The 19168-nt window shown below is 41.5% G+C and overlaps 2 protein-coding genes across 4 annotated transcripts in view; both read right to left on the bottom strand.

The window, feature by feature from the left end:
- dyrk4 (dual-specificity tyrosine-(Y)-phosphorylation regulated kinase 4) overlaps positions 1-3347 on the bottom strand; it is a 35427-nt gene extending 32080 nt beyond the window's left edge. For both annotated transcript variants that reach the window (XM_079345655.1, XM_079345660.1), the window contains exons 1-2: positions 3276-3347; positions 2662-2731 (exon numbers count right to left, since the gene is read on the bottom strand). In XM_079345655.1, coding sequence (XP_079201781.1) covers positions 2662-2731; positions 3276-3307 — 102 coding nt within the window. In that variant the 5' untranslated portion in view covers positions 3308-3347. The remainder of the gene's footprint in view (positions 1-2661; positions 2732-3275) is intronic.
- Positions 3348-5504: 2157 nt separating this feature from the next.
- Positions 5505-19168, bottom strand: wfdc1 (WAP four-disulfide core domain 1). 2 transcript variants are annotated; one of them, XM_079346239.1, is made up of 8 exons: positions 18673-19168; positions 9374-9569; positions 9138-9221; positions 8252-8392; positions 7734-7793; positions 7585-7644; positions 6701-7499; positions 5505-6632 (listed from the first exon to the last, which is right to left on the bottom strand). In XM_079346239.1, exons 1-5 carry the CDS (start codon positions 18763-18765, stop codon positions 7735-7737), a joined length of 573 nt encoding a protein of 190 aa, XP_079202365.1. In that variant the 5' UTR covers positions 18766-19168; the 3' UTR covers positions 5505-6632; positions 6701-7499; positions 7585-7644; position 7734. The 2 variants fall into 2 exon arrangements, with proteins under 2 accessions (XP_079202365.1, XP_079202364.1); XM_079346238.1 differs by having other exon boundaries at positions 7743-7793.

The raw sequence follows: 19168 nt of genomic DNA, 5'->3' as shown, positions 1-19168 counted from the left end.
AACAACTCAGTGCTGATAATTAAGTGTTAAAAGAGTAATCGCAGTCTTGAGCTAAAACTGTGTGGTAACATAGATGGGTTTTTTTTAAAGATCCAAAAATTCACACGTTGGATTGGTCATAACGGTTACGTGAAACGGTTACGGTACGAGCATAAACATGTGCTTAATATAAATAAAGTCAGATTGGGTAAATGGCAACATATAACCTTCACTGATCTGTAGTATTTACACAGTAGACTTTTATTTGGAAATACACACAATACACGTATTTACAACTTCAATATGATACAATACAAAAATCTTCTGAAACTAGAAACAACAACAACACAAGTCCGATACACTCCCAGTATTTTTTTTTCGTTTGTTTTTGATGCTAAAAAATTTCAAGCATTGTGATGCTCATTGTCTAAATTTTCCAAAACATTGCCGATGTATTTGTTCACCTTAGATATTGTTCTCTTTGTTGAGGGAGGCTTTTGGTTAAAAATATGTCTGAAGATGAGAGATGGGACAGATCTGATGTAATGTCGATATCAGGAAAATTATACTGACTTAATTTTGATATCGGGAGGACTCCACCAATCAAGACAAATTGGGCACTTTGAAGAGTCTCATCTCTCACAGTTTCACTTTGAAGACATTCAGGCGGACAGTAAAAAGTGTCCACACATCGTCTCCATGACGACGTTTAAACGAGATGGGACAGCTCTTTCTCCAGTATGTCATCAAAAGTACAACTCTTACACTCCAGTTTAAGAAACTGTAAAAACTTTAAAGTGGTTGCTGCTTCCTGTTTGTATGTTCAGCCAGCACAATGCAATGCAGCGCTGAGTTTATTAACAGCTTTGTGTATCCTCACACATAAAACCAACAACAACAAGAACAATAGTACTTAGGGTGATAAAATATTTGAATTAGAGTTATTATTGGTGCATGAGTATTGGAGAAGTGGATCTGTGCATCTCTGAAGATCTGAAACTTATTTTAAAACATTTGGAAGTTTTCTACTATATCAATATTTAAAATAAAGAAATTATCATCAGTTTAAAACACATCATATTGGAAATTGTCGAAGCGTTGAAATGTCAACTTAATTGAAGCCTTCGAGGTAATCTTTCCAGTTTGATACAAGAAAAAATGTCTGCAGTCAGCGTAAACATAAATCCGTCTGATCATGCAAAACGCATTCAACATGAAGCTTCATAAAGTGTCCAAATACACAAAAATCAATCATGCCCGTGCAGCACAACATACCACATAACTGCCATTTGGAGGATCTGTTAAAAAAAGACGCTTAAATGTCAAAGGTGGACTTCTGAGGTGAGTCATCCAGTATTACGCAAGAGCTGGAAACATGAAAACACTGCCTGCTGCAGTCTCCAGGCATTTCACATCTTAAAGGTTTGCGATGCTTCTGCTGAGAGCAGCTGCTTGCGTCTGTATTGTGTTATGACGCAAATGCTCTTCATTGATATCCCAACTTAGTAAGAGAGAAAATCTTATAAACCGACACCCTGAGCGTGGGGTCCTCTCACAGTAACAGTCTCAGATGCAAGGCTTTTATATTATTCCCTAATAAATTTAAGATGTTCTTAGTGCTTTTTGGCATCACAGCCTGCACTGTTATTGCTAATTAATGAGAATATGTAAGTAAGTGACGGGCCTTTTTTTAGATGCATCAAAGGAAAAAAAGGGATAAAGTGTAACAGTAAAGGACTGACCGACTCACCCTGGAGATCATAGCTTTAATTTGCATGCTAGTCGGTATAACTATGGCTTTCCCTGCCTCCCTGCTGTGCACAACCCTCCACCTTCCCAACACTGCCATGATTTCCCATTTTCTTCAGCTTCATCATCTAATCAGCCTAAGACAACATCACCAGGCAACTCCTCCAGCACCAGTGTCTGGACTACACAGGGGGAATTACATTAGCAGCTTCTCATCCACATCTCCCTGCAGAGTCGACGTGCAAATAACCTTTTGGCAACAATTAATTGCAGCCTAATTTGTTTATTCTGAGATTTAATTTGTGCTTCATTTTCTTGTCTCTCATGATTGCTATGCAACTCCTTACATGTTTGATGGAACAGTGAAGTCTAAGCTTGGTTTGGATTTGGTGCAGTCCACATAACTGCTTTGACTTCTTCTTTTCTTTTGTTCAGTAAACCTGACCTTCCCTTCACATTATGCAAAGAAACACACAGAAAAGATGCCATTCATTCGCTCTCAGCCTTACCCTGTTCTCACACGGTCTGCATTGTATATCTTCTCCATTCATACTTCTTAATAAAAGATTCTCTTTTGTGTGGAGCCTGAATAAAGCCTGAGATCAAATAACTTTTGGTTGTTCTGTCTCCCAACTTTAGCAAATTGTAAAGATGGTTCAGAGGGCCACAACCAAAAACATCAGCAGGCAGAACATGTTCCCCGGTATATAACTTCTGCTGAGTGCACACGATCATTTAACCTTCATTTAATGACCTGCAGATTAACAAGGGGTGTAGGGTTGCTTACAGTACTGCAGGAACATGGCTGTTGCAGTAATTTAGAGTGATAAGATAAAATGACATGATATACAAAAAGATGTAAAGGATAGGATAGTATGGCAATACTCATTTAAATAAAAATAAAAAAGAAATACTGAATTGCATTTATCCTACCTTAATCAGCAGTGGAAATGTGCCTTTTCTCTCCTTTAATCGAGTATCCAGCTTATTTCTGGAAAAGTTTCTGTGTAAAAGAATAATCTGAGTTCATTATAACTGCACATGAAGCACAAAGATATAGAAACTATTCTTTGATGACACTGAAATAAATGTACTCCTTCACAGTTCAACAACACAATTTGACCTTGACTCAAATGGGATGTATAGATCTAGGCGAGCAAGAGGCTGTTTATAGAAAAACAGTCTGGGAACCTTTTTTTGCATTGCACAAACTACACTGACACCTTCTGGACAATATTAAGTTTGTCTTAAAAATAGACACAAACACCAAGCTCTGTTTGCTTAACATATGTGTTGCGGTAAGTCATTCAAAATATGCAAATGGGATTGATCTTAAAATTCGTTCAGCTTATTATCTGACGATTGATCATTTGCTTGAAGTGCTTTTAAATAAGCAAAACAATTCTATTCGACAAATACCTATAAACTACTTTAATCAACATGAAGCGAGTATTGCTTGGACTTGTCATTACCAGAGCTTAATGCAAAGCTGCGTTGTTGTGACACATTAATTAGCTCCACACAAACACATAAGAGACTAAATTTACCTTCTCTCTGATGATTTGTTTGGCGCGCTCATGATGGTTAAATCAACAGAGTGGCAGTGAGGAGGCGCTCACGTGCGACATGCCAAACAGATGGACATCCCCAAGTCAGAGCTGACAGCCTGCGTGAAGAGCGTCACGACCATCGACCCCCGTTTCATCCCAAACTCAGTGCCTGTTTCACTCACTGCAGACAGAGGCTGCCTTTGTCTCTGACGCAGCTTTCACACAGGTGTGTGCTCGCTTGACTGTGCACGCGTGTATGGGGGGGTGGGGTGGGGGGGGGTGGGGGGGGGGGGGGGCAGAGACAAAAGAAGAGAAAGACACCCACTGTGGTATACATTTCTCACACAAAGCCTGTATAGCGCAGGTCAACGTCACTGAAAAAAGTCCTCAATTCATCTGTGTTCCTATCATCACTTTAAGTTCGAAAGACAAACTTCATGGGTTGGTGTAAAACTTAATATATGCAGAGGCGGAGCCAGACATCAGCAAGGGGAGGCCTGAAGTGATGAGTGTGCATACAACTCAATGGCCACCATTTTTTTTAAAAAACACTTCATATGTCTACTAACCATGATCTCCTCTCTAATATACAATCTTCTTCAATAAATCTTTAAGAAAAAGGCTACCCAAAAAGGAGAAGTAGTTATGAGCTGTTGCTGTGATTATCCCTCATGCCCTGCCATTGATCAGGCAAGCAGCCAATCAAATTTCAGGATTTTGTGATGAAATCAGATTGCTAAAGTCCACCTGGGATGACTGTGACTCCGTAGGTTGAGTCGTCGCCTCTCATCCGGAAGGTCGAGGGTTCGATTCTCAGCTCCTTCAGTAATATGTCTGATGTGTCCTTGGGCAGACACCTAACCTCAAATTGCTTCTGCTGCTTTGTCAGCGGGGTATGAATGCATATGAATGGGGTTAGTTACTTCACATAGCAGATGAACATAGCCTCCATTTTGATTTACAAGCAATGAAAATGTCTTTACTTATTTCCTCTTTTTTGTACTATTTCTGTATATATTTTGTATTTGTCATTATGAAACACTTAATGTTTTACAGCTTTTTCTTACTTTTCCTTATGCAGGGCTGAATAAATGTATACATGTATTTCATAATGTCTGGTGTCATCTAAATATGTATGTTTTTGTTTTTCTATGGTTTGTCTGGACAGCCTGTACCATGACAATGTATGGAGAGAAAATGATTTCACTATGGAGACAACCAATAAACTAACTAACTAACAAAATAATTGTACAACAACTTCTTACTTTCTATCAATCACAGTAATTATAGGAGGGTAATTGGGGAAAACTGAGTTAATGTCCTATAGACAGTGGTCAAAGAATAAAGTATTCAAATGCACTTAATAATGACTAATAAGCAGCCAGCATGCTATTAGTTAGCATGCTAATGAGCTACTAGATAATGGTGAATATTGTGACCTACAAAAAAGGCCTTTATATAAGAAGCTGTTCTCAGTCTGCCTGTGATTTAAAGCCGAACAGCTGAGGAGCACTCAGTGTATAACCTGTAACGGATATATTGTGAATATTTCATGAAGGATTTGTCTCTGTAATGTAAAATTAAACTCTCCTGTAACCCCCTTAAAGAAAACAAATAGTGTTTCCCTGGTGACTCCGAGGGCCCCGAATACTGAGGATGATGCTGTGCAGCTGTGGGTCTCACCAGTTATGCGTAAGTTGAAATAATGAAATAAAATAAAGACATAAATAAATAATGCCACATTCAGGTACATTCAGCTGGTCCAAGTTTCAGAGTTGAGAAGCCATTCTTCCAACTTCCCAACTTGGAGAAATCTTATTGTCAGAAGTTATATTGAGTGAAAAGTTGATGTGCACTTACTATGCATGAAAACAATTTAAGTGCATGAAAAATCTTGTTTTGTCTAAAACCATGTGAATGCTCCATAAATCCTCTACTTCAGTGGGAGTGGCCAGCGCTGCGGTGCATTCTGGGAGTAGTTGTCGTTCATCCACATGAGGCAAAAAGACACTTTCTGCCTTGTCTGGGTCAAGAAGGCAGCGACTTCAAAAATTATTTCACATTTGTACAACATATATGACCTAATATCAATACAGATTCATGTATCAAACGGTGAAGTATTTAACAGCTTTGTTAAGTTAGCTTTTCAGTTGTTTGACATTGTTATCATGTGTCCTAAATCCCATATACTCTATGTTGCAGAAGACAGAGAAAAAAACATCACACTTTGCAGTCTACGACTTCAACAATGTGTTTTATTTATAACAAGATTACAGCACCAGTCAGAAGGCAACATTCAGACATCACTTTATATCTGCACACAGAGAATGGTAACAGGTTCTCACCTTCAGCTTATCATGTGACCAGCTTATTTTTCTGAGATTATCGGCAGCAATGAAATGTAGCACCATTTGAACAGAGACAACATGAGGAACAGCAGACTAAAGCAAAGTCAACTGGAGAATAATATCTAGGTAACTTTGATCATGTTCTTTGTGCGTATGAGCCGTTTTTGTTTGAGGAAGTCAAAGGGAAAGTATTAAGTGACATCTTTAAATAATCAAACTGCATGGGTAGATTTTAATTGTATTACTTGTTCCATTAAAAATACATCACTTCTAGAAACAAATAATTACCCAAATCATTTTGTTCAGTATCAAACGTACGTGCACGTAGTTTTCACGTCTGTTTTTCCGTAATGGTTTTTTTTCTTAAAGGTATGGCAAATATTTCTTATATCTCTCTTAATTGAATTGTCGATTTCCTCGTATTTAAAGCTCATGTGGGGACGTTTTAACTGGTTATAAAACAGACTCAGAGTGAGGATTTGTAAATTGCCGGGGGGTAGTTGTCAGAACAGAAGATTTTTCACATCCTGAAGAAACGTTCTTTCTTCATTATTTTCAGTAAGTTATACTGTACGTTTTATTGCTATAGAAAGAGAGTTGAGATTTTTTTTGACTACCTCCTCATGTACAGGATAGGATCAGTGAAGAGAAAAATGTTAGAAATGCACCGCTTTGTCAACATGCAGCACCAAAATTGTCACACACTGAAAGTTCCTCTGGGGAATTTTGAAAGTTACATGTTATACTCTTTTTCAACAAGTCTCAGGGGTGTGTGAAGTGTGTTGTTCTAAATCCACTCTGATCCTGTATTTGATCATGCCTATAAACCCCTCTAATTCAGCTCTGCTCAGAACAGGCTGTTTCTGTGTCTGTAGCTTTAAATATGCAAATGAGCGGTGTCTGACCACGCCCCCTCTAGAGAATGGCTTTGGCTTTCTTGCACCATGCCAAGATTGTATACAGAAAGAAGGCAGAACAAACACCTCGCTGTGAGATAGTCACCAACCTGGGGGAGGGGCTACTGCCTTTTGTGATGTCACTAAGGGAAAATCTCCAAACGGCCTGTTTGAGCACACATTTTCTTAAGTAGCAGGCAGAAAATGGAGAGGATGGACTTCGTGATTGAAAATCATTATACTGTATGCACAATATGTGACCTTTAAGTAGAACTTTATGATGATCCAAATATTTAAAAACTTTTTTTTTTAAAAACTAATACGGCAGTTACTGCTTTACATCAGGTCTCTTCGCTGTTATTTCACAGATTATAAAGCTACATCTGGATCTGATTTATAGATGCAGAAAAACTGTAGCTGGAATTTGACCTATTTTTCAATGAAACCTTCCAGAATAAAGATCAGGAAATTCAAACTCTTTCCTTTGGAGAAGGGGAGAGACATATGAGTGTGAGGCCATATGGTTCTGATTTCCTCTGTTGACTGGCCCTAGAAATACAGTGTGTTTGTGTGTGAGAATAAGAATGCATTGAAGGAAAGTGAAAACATGACATGACTAACAAGGCTTGAGTTTTCTATTTCCTTTTGAGACATTTGGAAAACAATCTTTGGTGCAAACTCTGCTCACCTCTCTTCTGCACTACCATTTTCATACCCCATTTCATCCTTTCACAAACACAGAAGACAGAAGAATAAAGGAGCACTCATGTCTTTGGTTGTTTACCGTACATTTGATTGTCCTTTGAAGGATTTTGCGATGGCACCGACTGCAAGAAAGGCTTAACGGAGAGGAGGTAGCCGCTGTATGAGTTGCAGGTATGGTCCTGGTTCAGGTGTGATGAGAGCAGATTGATGAGGAGTGTGTGGATGTCTGCGGTTGTGTTACGGTCGTCACTGAAGCTGAGGTTAGGGTGGATCTGAGAGCAAAGAGATAAACTAAAAAACATAAGCCTTGGGCTAAATAGAGGTTTTAATGATTGTTCAAAGTGGCTTAAAACATACTTTATCCCTGCAGGTGCTTGTGGTGTTTTTCATAGCCAACTGCATTGTTGGAACTGGTACCTGTGATTGAAAACAATATCTTAATGTCAGGCAGATTGGTGCTATTTGTAGGTGAATAATAGTGCAGATTTTCCAGCTGTCCACATTACCTCACTTACCCAAGTAGTCCTTGTAGTCCTTGAAGTATTTGTGCCTCAGACCTCGACCATCTTGGGGGCAAAAAGGCAAAATAACATCTGCTCTTCATATTGTACAAATTGCACTTTTAACTCTTTCTAACATTACACTGACGAGAAACATAAGAATAGAAAACAGTCTCTGCCGTTGAGTGTTTTTGTCTGCCAACAACTTAAGGCGCACATAAATATTGTGCATTGTCCTCTGTGCTGCCAGGTCATTCCAATTTGTGTATTATTTATGGACCTATTAACAGGAGAGACTTGGCATCTTCCCGTATGTAATCTGCCAAAGAAGACCCAGCCAGACTAAAGGACAGCTGCTGGCACGTCCCTTCCCCTATGGTGCTTCATAAGATCACAATCTTTTGGGGGGAAGTTCCATTAAGAGCAGATGAAACAGGGAGTAAGTTAGGAGGTTTACAAATCTCCTTATTATCTTCTCAGATCTGGATTCACAGACAAACCACAATCAAAAGACGTATATGTACCAGAGTTGGCGCGTTGCTTGATGCACTGTCCTCTGTTAGGGATTCCAGCAGCAGGGTTTCCTGGGTTGATGATGTGGCACTCGTAGCCTGTGGGACAGTGAAGTGGCTCGTCTCCATCCTCTGTTGTGCTGCAGGCCTCAGCTAGAAGAAACACACACTGTTCAACACAAAGCACATGAATAAAATACACTTGGGTTTCTCTGAGGTTTATCTGTATTTATTTGGTTTTTGTTTACTTCCCTTCACTCAACCTGCCATGTCTGCTTCTCACCAGCACTTATTGTACTGAGTTTCTTTCTTTTCTGATATGAATATACAAACTGCAATCCTTGAAAAATCTGCAGAAACATCAATTTGCTGAAGAGTTTTGGCTGTCTTCAAGTCAAGGCAAAGACAAGATGCTCTGGCCTTGTGAGTCTATACTGAGAAACTGGCAGGAAAAATGCTTGGTGATGTGTAATGATAGATTTATGTGGGGTCTTTGTAGGTAATATAACAAGGAGTTACAGTAGGTCTTTTTCCTGCTCTTTTCTAAAACTTTGCTTTACAAATAATCTTTTCAAGTATGATTGATAAATGTGCAAAAAGTTACCATTTCCTGTGATGACTTTTAAGGATGGATACCTGAATGTGACTTTAACTGCTATCATTTTAAACTTACAGAAGCTTTTCATTGCATTGTAAAACATCAATGATTTTTCTTCTGCAATACGAACAATATTCACTAATACTGCAAAAAGCAGTGCACACACTGTATACGGTAAAAAAACAAATTAATTTAAAATAACCTGTGCTGTTGTGGTTTTCAGACATGTATGTAAGAAATCTGTAGTTTTGACTGTATGTTTGGGACTGCAGTGACTGGTTGAGTGTGTTTTAAACTCACCCTGCAGAACCTCCTCAGGACCGTCCAACAGCCAGCCGTTTCCACCCAACCACCGAGGTTTGGGCTGCACCAGCCAATCCAACACTATCCACAAAACACACACACACATACACAACACAAGGAAATAGCAAAAAACTGTGAAAATGTTTTAAAGAGAGGAAGAAACACTATCACAGAATGAAACACAAGGTTTTGTCCAAGGTCTCTGATAAGACACCAAACCCTCCTGCTCTGACCTGGGGGTGGCTGGACCGACTCCAGGCAGGCGTAGATGCAGCCATTGTAGCAGCAGCGTTTATGGCGCTCACACTCGGAGTCTGAGCGGCAGCCTGGCACCTCGCACGCTCTCTCTGGCAGCATCTGTGGTGGTGGTGGACAGCGATCATTCTTCTGGTGCTGCGTGGATTGGGGGTGGTTTTGGTACTCATAGTCCTGAGAGACAAAAGATGAAAGAAATGTAAAAAAAAGAAAATGAATGTCAATGCAGAAAAGATGTGTTTATATCGTCCCTCCTGCTCCTTAAGGACGGTGTCCATGCCCTCCTGAAACTCTGGGACTGTGAAAAACAAGGTCAAAGGTTACTGACTGACAACCAGGAGTCTCCTGTTTGACAAACATGCTGGACAGACTTCTAGTACATTATAAGTTGTGCAATTTCACTGGTTTGAAATTGATCATGCATTTAGCAGGTGGTGTTGCTTAAAGGCACACTTAAGATTCTGATCAGGATGTCCTCGCACACCAGTGAATTACAAGTAATTTAAAAATAAAGATATCTAAATAAATAAATTAGTGCTATGTTGAACCTGATGAAGTTTTTATAAATGTTTTGTGATCCAAATGTTAAAAAAACAAACAAACAAAGGGAATAATGTGTTTATAGACACAAGACAGATGTGCTTATCAACCACTAGAGGGCAGCAATGGATAAACATGATCTCTTTCCTACATGGCAGAGCCACGGCAAAGACATGAAGATTGGCCGGAGTATGCATGCCAGCCTGCTAACGTCTTGACCTGGATTAAGAAGCTGCTTCCCAGTGGGAACAAACGCTTCCCCAGTGAGATGTAGAAAAGGAGCTGAAGGTAGGCCACATGTCCCTCAGCTAAGAGAAGACACACTCTGCACACTTTGGCAGCTTTGACTAAGTGTGGACCTACATGCACATTTGCACGTGTGCATACACAGTAGTGCACGTTTTACAGTTTTGCTGAAAGGACGTGCTTTTGCTTTCAAAGTACAACATATCTGTATCACAGCCATGGTCCTTGTGGTTTTATACTGTTTACCAAGCTGAAAGTCTTCTCTGATTCTTGCTGATTGCTTTGGACATGTGTGAGTTTATGTTTCACAATGTTAGTATCAAGTTGCACAAGGTTTTTGCCGCAGAATAAGCAGTCGTTCATTGTTCTGGGTCATTTACACATTGGAAATATTAAGACCAAACCCCAAAAAGCACATCTGCCTTTGCCGAAACACTCCCTCGTATTTTCTCAAGCTCTGGATTTGCTTTTGTTTAACAAGCTGAAGTGTGATCGAGTTTCATGATCATTTCACTGCTTACTTCTTACTGCTACAAACAGCAATTAACAAAAGGGACACACTGGCCTCCCATCACAGAAACCACCAAAGAATATAACAACTAGACCTCCTAAAGTATTTTTTGTCATTAAAGGTCGATTCTCTTGAACTTCCTTCAAAGAAGGTTATACATGGCTGTTTGCTTATTCACACAATTCTTCCGCTTCCAAGTAAAGAATACATGTCTGGTCATTTTTTATGACACAACTAAAAAAAACTAGTCCTCCGATGAGAACTTGCATTTATTTCATCATGAGAAACAAGTCACACAATAGTGTGTTTGTGACTTTCACTGACCTTACAGTTCCAGCTAATTCTTTATTTTTCTCTAACACACACACACACACACACACACACACACACACACACACACACAGAGGCGCTGGTGTTACTTGTAAGTGACTAATTAGAGCATGTGGGTTGCACTGGGTCATTAAAGCTGTACTGTTTGTTTGGCAGGCTCCCTGAGAGCTCTTACAAACCAACCAGAAAAATGAAAGCAAATGTTTTGCACTGTGTTGGTATCATTAACTGTACGTGGGTTCACTTTAAATACTCAATACTCAAACTTCTTCAGGCAGCTGAAGTCTTGGAGGCTCCTTTCGGGTCTAGGGCGTGTGTGTGTGTGTGTGTGTGTGTGTGTGTGTGTGTGTGTGTGTGTGTGTGTGTGTGTGTGTGTGTGTGTGTGTGTGTGTGTGTGTGTGTGTGTGTGTGTGTGTGTGTGTGTGTGTGTGTGTGTGTGTGTGTGTGTGTGTGTGTGTGGGGTGAAATTGGGATGAAGATGAAATTGTGTAAAGACTGATACTTTGTAAGTCCCTTACTGTGCTGGTTTACTTGTTTTTGATATTATGTTTCAACTGAGGCTGAGCAAGGTGAAATACTGCAAAAAAAAAAGACCAGCTGGTGGATGTGAGACGTATAGGGCTGGCCGGCGTCGAACATTCTCCGTACTAGTTTTTCTGCTGGAGTTATGTTTGATCACACATTTCTCTGAGCTCTTGTGTCGGAAATTTCCACTATGAAGTCACAGCAGGTGTGTTGGACCAACATCTGTCCGAATCTTCTCCTATGTGTGTTCAGACGATTGGCTGATAGAATTCTGTGGTCGCCCATGCACATGCTTTAAATTGGTCAAGGTTCAGAAATCGTCTCCTGTATAGCCAGCCTAAGACATGTTTAAGCTTCCTCAGTTATGCATTAGAAGATCCACAGCCGGCGGTCGTTTCTTCGGTGCAACGATTAGGAAAAACTATAACGACAAATGGCACATTTATTCTGTACTGCTAATTTCATTGTTACCTCCACATATGCTTCCTTACACCTCGACTGCAGACCTTTACTCCTCAGTCCTGGCTCTCAGTGAGGAAATATTAACAGATACAGTTACGTCTGTGAATGAGGCCTGCTGTGATTGGATAATGACATAACGACTACAACCGTCTCATCTTATCTCACATCCGCTCCTCGAGCCTCCTGCAAACGTCTGAAGGTCAAGTGTGCCCTTCCTGTTTATAACTTTGTCTTCATTGTGAGTTTTTCTTGTCATGTGTGTTTACTTAGCATTTTCCTTCTACTATCATTGAGCTCTTACTGCATCACCCTCGCTGCTCCTCTTGTTCCTTTTTTCCTGTGCCTTCATGTCTTTGTGTGCCAGCAGCACCACCATGCCTCACATCCTGAGCTTTAGCTCACTATCCTGCTCACATCTCTCTGATGTCCCTCATTGTTTATTTACGCTCCTGTCTGCTGTGCCGCTCTCCTGTAGAGACCCTGCCAGCGGGCCTGCGTGTGATGTTCCTGTCTATCTGTGGGCATGTTTTTCCTAACCCTCTCTGTCTGACACACTCTTACTGCCTCCCTTTCTGCCCCTCTCTTTAGTGTTGAAATAAGTGGCATGAGGGTGGCTTTAATGATCCTGAAATGCTCTTTCATTCCTCCAGTCTGTTTTCCCTCCTATTAGTGCCTTTTATTTTGAAGGGTATTTTAACCGAGACCAGGCTGTTTATGGTTCAATGCAGAGATCTCAGACAAGATACTGAGATGTTTTACAGCCTACTGTATGTACTGTATATGCACACAGACAACTGCAAAATATCAATGAAACACACCATCTCAGACAGAAGTACATGCTTCAAGATCAAAGACTTGTGCACAAGTTTACACAAATCGAAAAACTTTAAGATACGTGTCAACTCCAACGCACTAGATCTGCCGTGACTCCAGGTAGCACACAGCTCACTTCTGATTGGCTTTGGAGTTGTCAGGACTCATTTCCTGTCTCGAGAGAAGCATTTAGTTTGACAGCCTGATATATGGAAAGTCAGCAGGCTAACTGTGAGACAAACCCACAGCCTATAAATCAGTCTGAGAGGAGAGTTTGAGTGAGTGACGTGAGGACATGATGACAGACAAACAGGGAGCGGTGCACAGCTGGGAGAGAGGAAATAGAACAGAGTGGCATCTGACCTTGAAAAGGAGACGAACAGACTGAACATGTGTATTATTTGGTTTGTAATACAACGTGACAGATGCAAACTGAGGCTAATTAGTGTTAGGACGCAGTCAGAAAACTGCCTGCTGCCTGTCAGTCATAATCTGAGGAAGCAGGGAAGGCCATGATAGAGGTCACTCGGCTTGTACTGCATCTTCAAATCGATCGATTATGGATCGAAAAATGCCTGTGGTCTTGCATTCTTTATCCCTCCTGATACAACTCCTTAAACGTCTCTGTTGCAAAATCCCATATCTGAAACCACAGAGGAACCAGAAAGGCAGAAGTTCACAGCGAAACTAATTCTCTCAGGATTGTTTTCATGTCCTGCAGCATTCAGCCTCATATTTTTGTTTCGTTCAGAATAGTGCTTCAGACCAGCAAACTCACATCACCTGACTGGGATTAGCCCAGTGTAGAGCTGTTCACAGTGCACAGTATGTAAATTATGCTGCCAGGGGGCTCCCAATCAAAACAATAACAAAAGATGGCATCGGGCAGGGAATCATGGGATTCTCTCTGCCCCTGAAGAAACTAAGAAAATAATCGCATTCACTTCTTCAACAAAACAATGTGCATGTAAACTTACAGGCACATGTTTCCGAAACTACGTGAGAACAAATTTAATAAACTGCTGACTCATGCTAGTCTGGTCTGCTGCCCTAATCCAATGACACTGCATCAAGGCTGCAGGGCAACCAGTAAATGAGACTCTTGTTAGCTCTCGCTCTTCTTTAGCCTCTCTGCTGGTGCCACCACAGCTTTATCACACCCTGCAAGCCATCATACTCCTTGTCTAATTCTGTGGCATGAGGGCCTTAGCATTGGCGGGTGGCACTTGAAACTGCTGTCCATGAGCGTGTTGCTGTGTTAATTTGGCCTTGCACTGCACGAACAGTTCATGGGACATATCCGTAAACTGTAAATATAACATATCCCTCAGCTGCCCACTCATGGGTGAGGGTGTGGGATGTGTCTAGGGACACACCTTTCCTGTGCCCAGCGAAGCTCCTATCTCTTGTTTTGAAGAGGAGGAAACGTGCATGTTGACCTTTTGGGGCGGCAGTAGCTCAGTCTGTAGGGACTTGGGTTGGGAACCGGAGGGTTGCCGGTTCAAGTCCCGGCACGGACCAAGTCCGGAAACTGGTCTGGTAGCTGGAGAGGTGCCAGTCCATTTCCTGAGCACTGCCGAGGTGCCCCTGAGCAAGGCACCGAACCCCAAAACTGCTCTGGAGCGCTCGCTGTGGGCAGTCCCTTCACTCTGAGACCTCTCCATTAATGCATGTCACTAGAACCCTGTTTGTGCATGAGTGTGTATCTCGGCCTATGTGTGTGTTAGACAGAGTGTAAACTGAATTTCCCCTCGTGGGATTAATAAAGTATAAATTATTATTATTATAATGAGAGTCAATGGAGGCCCAGAGCTCGGCAAACTTCCTCTGTTCATAGTTCCATTTTATTTGCTTACACTTGTGCCTTCTGTGAGGACGGGGCGCTCTGGTCACTCATTGGTAAATGTCACTCATGTGACAGAACACATTGTAGAAGGCAGAAAAAAAAAACATGCTCGACTTTCATCAGGACGTTGTGAGGAGTGCCAGATGTAGCCTTGATATTCATTCACTCTGACACACTACGGGCTCAGACAACCTGGTCCCGAAACCCTACGCCTGCCTCATCGAGCTACGAATGATTATACTTATAATGTATAGTCTGAACTTGCATTGAACTAAAACTCACCTCAACTGCAGCATTGCTCCAAACTGATAAATTTCTCTGAACAGGCAGCAAATATGGCTCTGTTGTGTCTTATGTAGCAGCCACAGGCAGTCAAACACAGGAAGTGAACAGGAAGTGTTTCTGTTTGTGAGCATCTGCAGGGTCCCAGTCTTCACACCTGCAGTTCAAACAGCCCCATCACAACAAATCAATGAAACTGTAAAGATTTATGTTGGTAGCCTCAGACGCTGTTCAGGCTCACTGACAAGCCCAGGCAGGTGTCTGACCCAGACTGTGTTATGACTGTGTGAGTCAAAATAATCAGTTTTGTGTGTGTGTGTGTGCGTGTGTGTGTGTGTGTGCGTGTGCCTGTGCCTGTGTCAGTGTGTGTGTGTGTGTGTGTGCCTGTGTCAGTGTGTGTGTGCGTGTGTCTGTGTGTAATCTGTGCATCTGGAGCAGTGATTTCTTAGAAAGGAGGACAGATGTGCTCGAGGCTTTTAGTCTAGAAATATGTTTTCCAGCTGTTGAAATATTGGACTCAAAATCTGTCAGTTTCACTCACTGAACATTAGTTCTCTTTTATCACAGAAAACTTTATGATTATCAGTTGTGCCCGTAAAGTTTCATCACTGCTGTCTTTTTTTTTACAAGTACACATCTTTCCTTGCTTTGCTGTTCCTACCCCCCTTCTCTATTTGTTTTCTACCTCCCACATTTTCTCATCGAGGAATCTTAATTTGATTTAGCCTGTGGAGTTCGAGCGTATTCCCCTTGGTGTGAACAGGTTTAAAACATCTGTCTATGAGTCTGTGTTTTTGCACTGGTATTTTAGGAACGTGTTGATTATATTCTTAATGTTTTTCTGAACGCTATATAATAATGTTCACTGTTTAATGTTTAATGTCAATGATGTTGATTGTTTTATTTTGAAGGCTGCAGCATGTGTGAAGAGCCCAAGACTAAATTGTCACTTTTTGAGACAATAAAGTAAATGTTGAACTTTGGATCGCCTCATGATTAAATTATTAATCAATGCAAGTTTTCCTCTCGTGCACATTTCTTACCACGACAAGCATCTCCCACAACATGCCATGTAGTTTGGCTGTCATAGCCGAGGAGGAAAAAAGTAGACTGCTACTGCTGATCCCATAACCCCTCTGACCCCGAGGTCAAACTGAAACCTTCATGAGAGAGTCAGGAAAGAGACGTTTAGGGGAAGCCTGTAAAGACTGCATGTCTACAGTGAGGAATGTGATTACATGTCACCTAAAAGTAAGATTAACAAAGCTTGATTCAAGGATAGACTCAGTTTAAACTTTTTTTTGCCATAGTTTTCCCATGTTAAGCTGTTAATGTGTTTAAACAGTTTGTTCAGCAAACAGAAAAAAAGATCAAGAACAGGAAAATAGCAGTTGTCATTCATCTGTTCATGTGTTTCGTAGAGGGGATTTGAATGATCCTCAAAGATTCAACAGATAACGTTTCTGATCAAGAATTCTTTCTATCATATAGAAAGAATTACCCGAGAGCAGGCTCATCGTACTTTTGATTCATTTATAGTTTATTTTACTAATTCATTCATCCCTGAGTGGCCTTTTCTGGTTTTACACTCTGTTATAGTCACACACATATTGGCCTGGATTACACACGTGCACAAACAGCACCTGTGCATCTAAAGGAGAGACGTTACAAAGTGCTACACAGGGAGAGCTCCAGATGTTGTTCAGTGCCTTGTTTAAGGGCACCTCTGCAGTACTTGGAAAGTGACCTGGCACCTCTCCAGCAACCAGACCAACTTCCTTTATTGGTCTGCACAGGGACTTGAACTATATGGGGACCCTCCACTTCCCAACAACAGTCCCTACAGTGCTGAGCTACCTACAGTATTTGTGAAAAACAAAAGGAGAAAAAGTACATTTAAGACAGGCACTGAGCACGATGGTTGCCTTGAGTTTGTTTTCAAACACACTATTTCAGTGCCAATAGTAAGTACTATAATTTGTCTCTCTGCACAACCCCAGTGTTACGGATAAAGCCGAGGGTGTGTGTGTATACAGCATTGTGTTTGCAAAGGAGGTGGTTAAAAAAAATGAACGATTGAAAGATGCAGAGATGAAAAGGTTCAGAGGGAAAGATACAAACTCCATCTGCACAGCAGTCTCAGCATGTTCCAATTAAAGCGGCTTTGAAGCACAGTCCAGCAGGACGTTTCTGTTGGAGAGCGAAAAGAGATTTGTAGGAGGAGAAATCTGGGGCGATGTGCTGGGATGGGTTAGTGGATAAAAAAAAAAAAGCAGACGAGGGAGAAGGTGAAAGGGTTTCTGTTTTCTATGAGAGAGGAGAAGAGAGTTGAAGGCTGAAAAGAAGAGAGGGAGAAGGGCCAGCGAGGGCATGAACAGGTCGGAAAGTGAGAACATTAGAGCACGAGAGGTTGCAGAGTGATAAAGAAAGAGACCGCAGCACGCTACAGTGAACCCTTGTTAGAGATGATCAATCAGCCAAACTGAGCGGAGTTAACAAGCAGGGGCCCAGTCTGCAAGTTCAGTTCCTGCCCTAATAATCCTCACTACACACACACACACACACACACACACACACACACACACAATCCAGTGTGCTTTTCATTTACTCATACGGAAACTAGAAAATCAGCAACTCATTCCAACTTGTTGCACTCAGCTTTCTGCTGCTCATCAAAACTGAAAAGCTCCCCTGAAGACTATCGCCGAAATGATTTATTTTCTCCAGATCCACATCTTAAAAATCAATAAAAAATAAATGAAGTATTAAAAAGAATTTACTTTACAAAGTGCTACAGTATTTGATACTGGGCATTACTGATGAAAAGACGTGTGATCTGCAACTTTAGCAAAATAATGAATCAGTCTGTTAAAGTATAAATACAAAAAAAAAAAAAAAAACCAGTACAAAGTATTCTTAAAGCTCCTGTGAGGAACTTTCTGTCAGTGTCGGTTTTGGCGCCTCCTGTGGACAGATCTCTTTGCAGATCTTATCCTATGCGTAGGCTCCGGTGTGGGGGGGGAGAGACATTGAACAACAGGTGCAAATTGTCTTGCAGGTAACGCAGCTTTATGCTCTCTTCTCTTGTGGCTCCCATGGTTGTGTCTGGTAACACATGGCATTGGCATTGATTTAAAGGCACTGCTGTTATCATAGTGTTGGACCTTGCTTTTACCTGCCATCTTGGAAATCTTGTAGACACTATGACTGCAATTTATTTTTCACTTCACGTCCTTCCTCCTGAGAAAACTGTTCTCTCCTGGTGGGTAAACAGCTCATGAGAGCAGAGCCAAGCTAGCTATTGCAAGGAGTTTTGCAGCCAGAATGAATGCCAAGCTATAACTACTCACCTTTTGCCTACATTATATTTATTAGAGACATGAGGACGGGGCCGATCCAGAAACCCAGCAAGACATAGACTAGAACTATTTTCATCAGAATTGCACTGATTTTGGAAGCACAATACTTAGATAATTTGACTGGTCTTTCATATCAGGACCAAAGCCCTCACACCAGGTCACCCACCTCTCACCACAGCCACAAAACTGCTCTCACTGTGTGAAAGCAGCTCTCTGTAACAGAGCCGGTATTATACTGTTCAGCTGTGAGCTTTCACCTACTTCCACTTTGAAGGATACTTGCCATGAAACAGGGACAGGACCAGAGTTTACCCACTCACAACAATACATGTAAAGGTCAAAGAGGGAGGTCTGCAGGCTCACCTTGTGGTTGAGTCCCCTTTTCCTAATTCTTCTGGCATCACTTCCTGTGGACAGGACCAACAGGGACAGAAGCAGCAGCCCAGAGCCCGGCATGATCTCTGTCCTGCACCCAAACTCCAAACTGTATTTCTCCTGTCACAGCAGTGTTCCTTACTCCTGTCCTTATTCCAAAGTTTGTCCGTTAATCGTTAGTAGGTCCTCTGCTGTGTTGCTTTTCCAGCTGAAGCAATAACTCTTCGGAGCTCATGTGCAGCCAGAGATTACACAAGCCCTCTCTCCCTGCACCGGGACCTGCCTTTTTATCCGCCTGAGGAAAAGAACCGATCAGGATGACAAAGTAGAGGGAAGGAAGGGGAAAGTACAGAGGGGATGAATGGAGGCAGTGTAGGAAAGAAATGAAAGAAAAAGGAGAATGGTGAGGGGAGCGAGAGGTGGGGAAGGGAGAAACAGCAGCTGTCTGTTCATCAGTTGCTGAGAGCTGAGCTGTGTGCTGGCA

Source organism: Symphodus melops (assembly GCF_947650265.1).
Source record: "Symphodus melops genome assembly, chromosome: 6".
Classification (NCBI taxonomy): Eukaryota; Metazoa; Chordata; class Actinopteri; order Labriformes; family Labridae; genus Symphodus; species Symphodus melops.
This window is presented reverse-complemented; position numbering and strand designations above follow the sequence as displayed.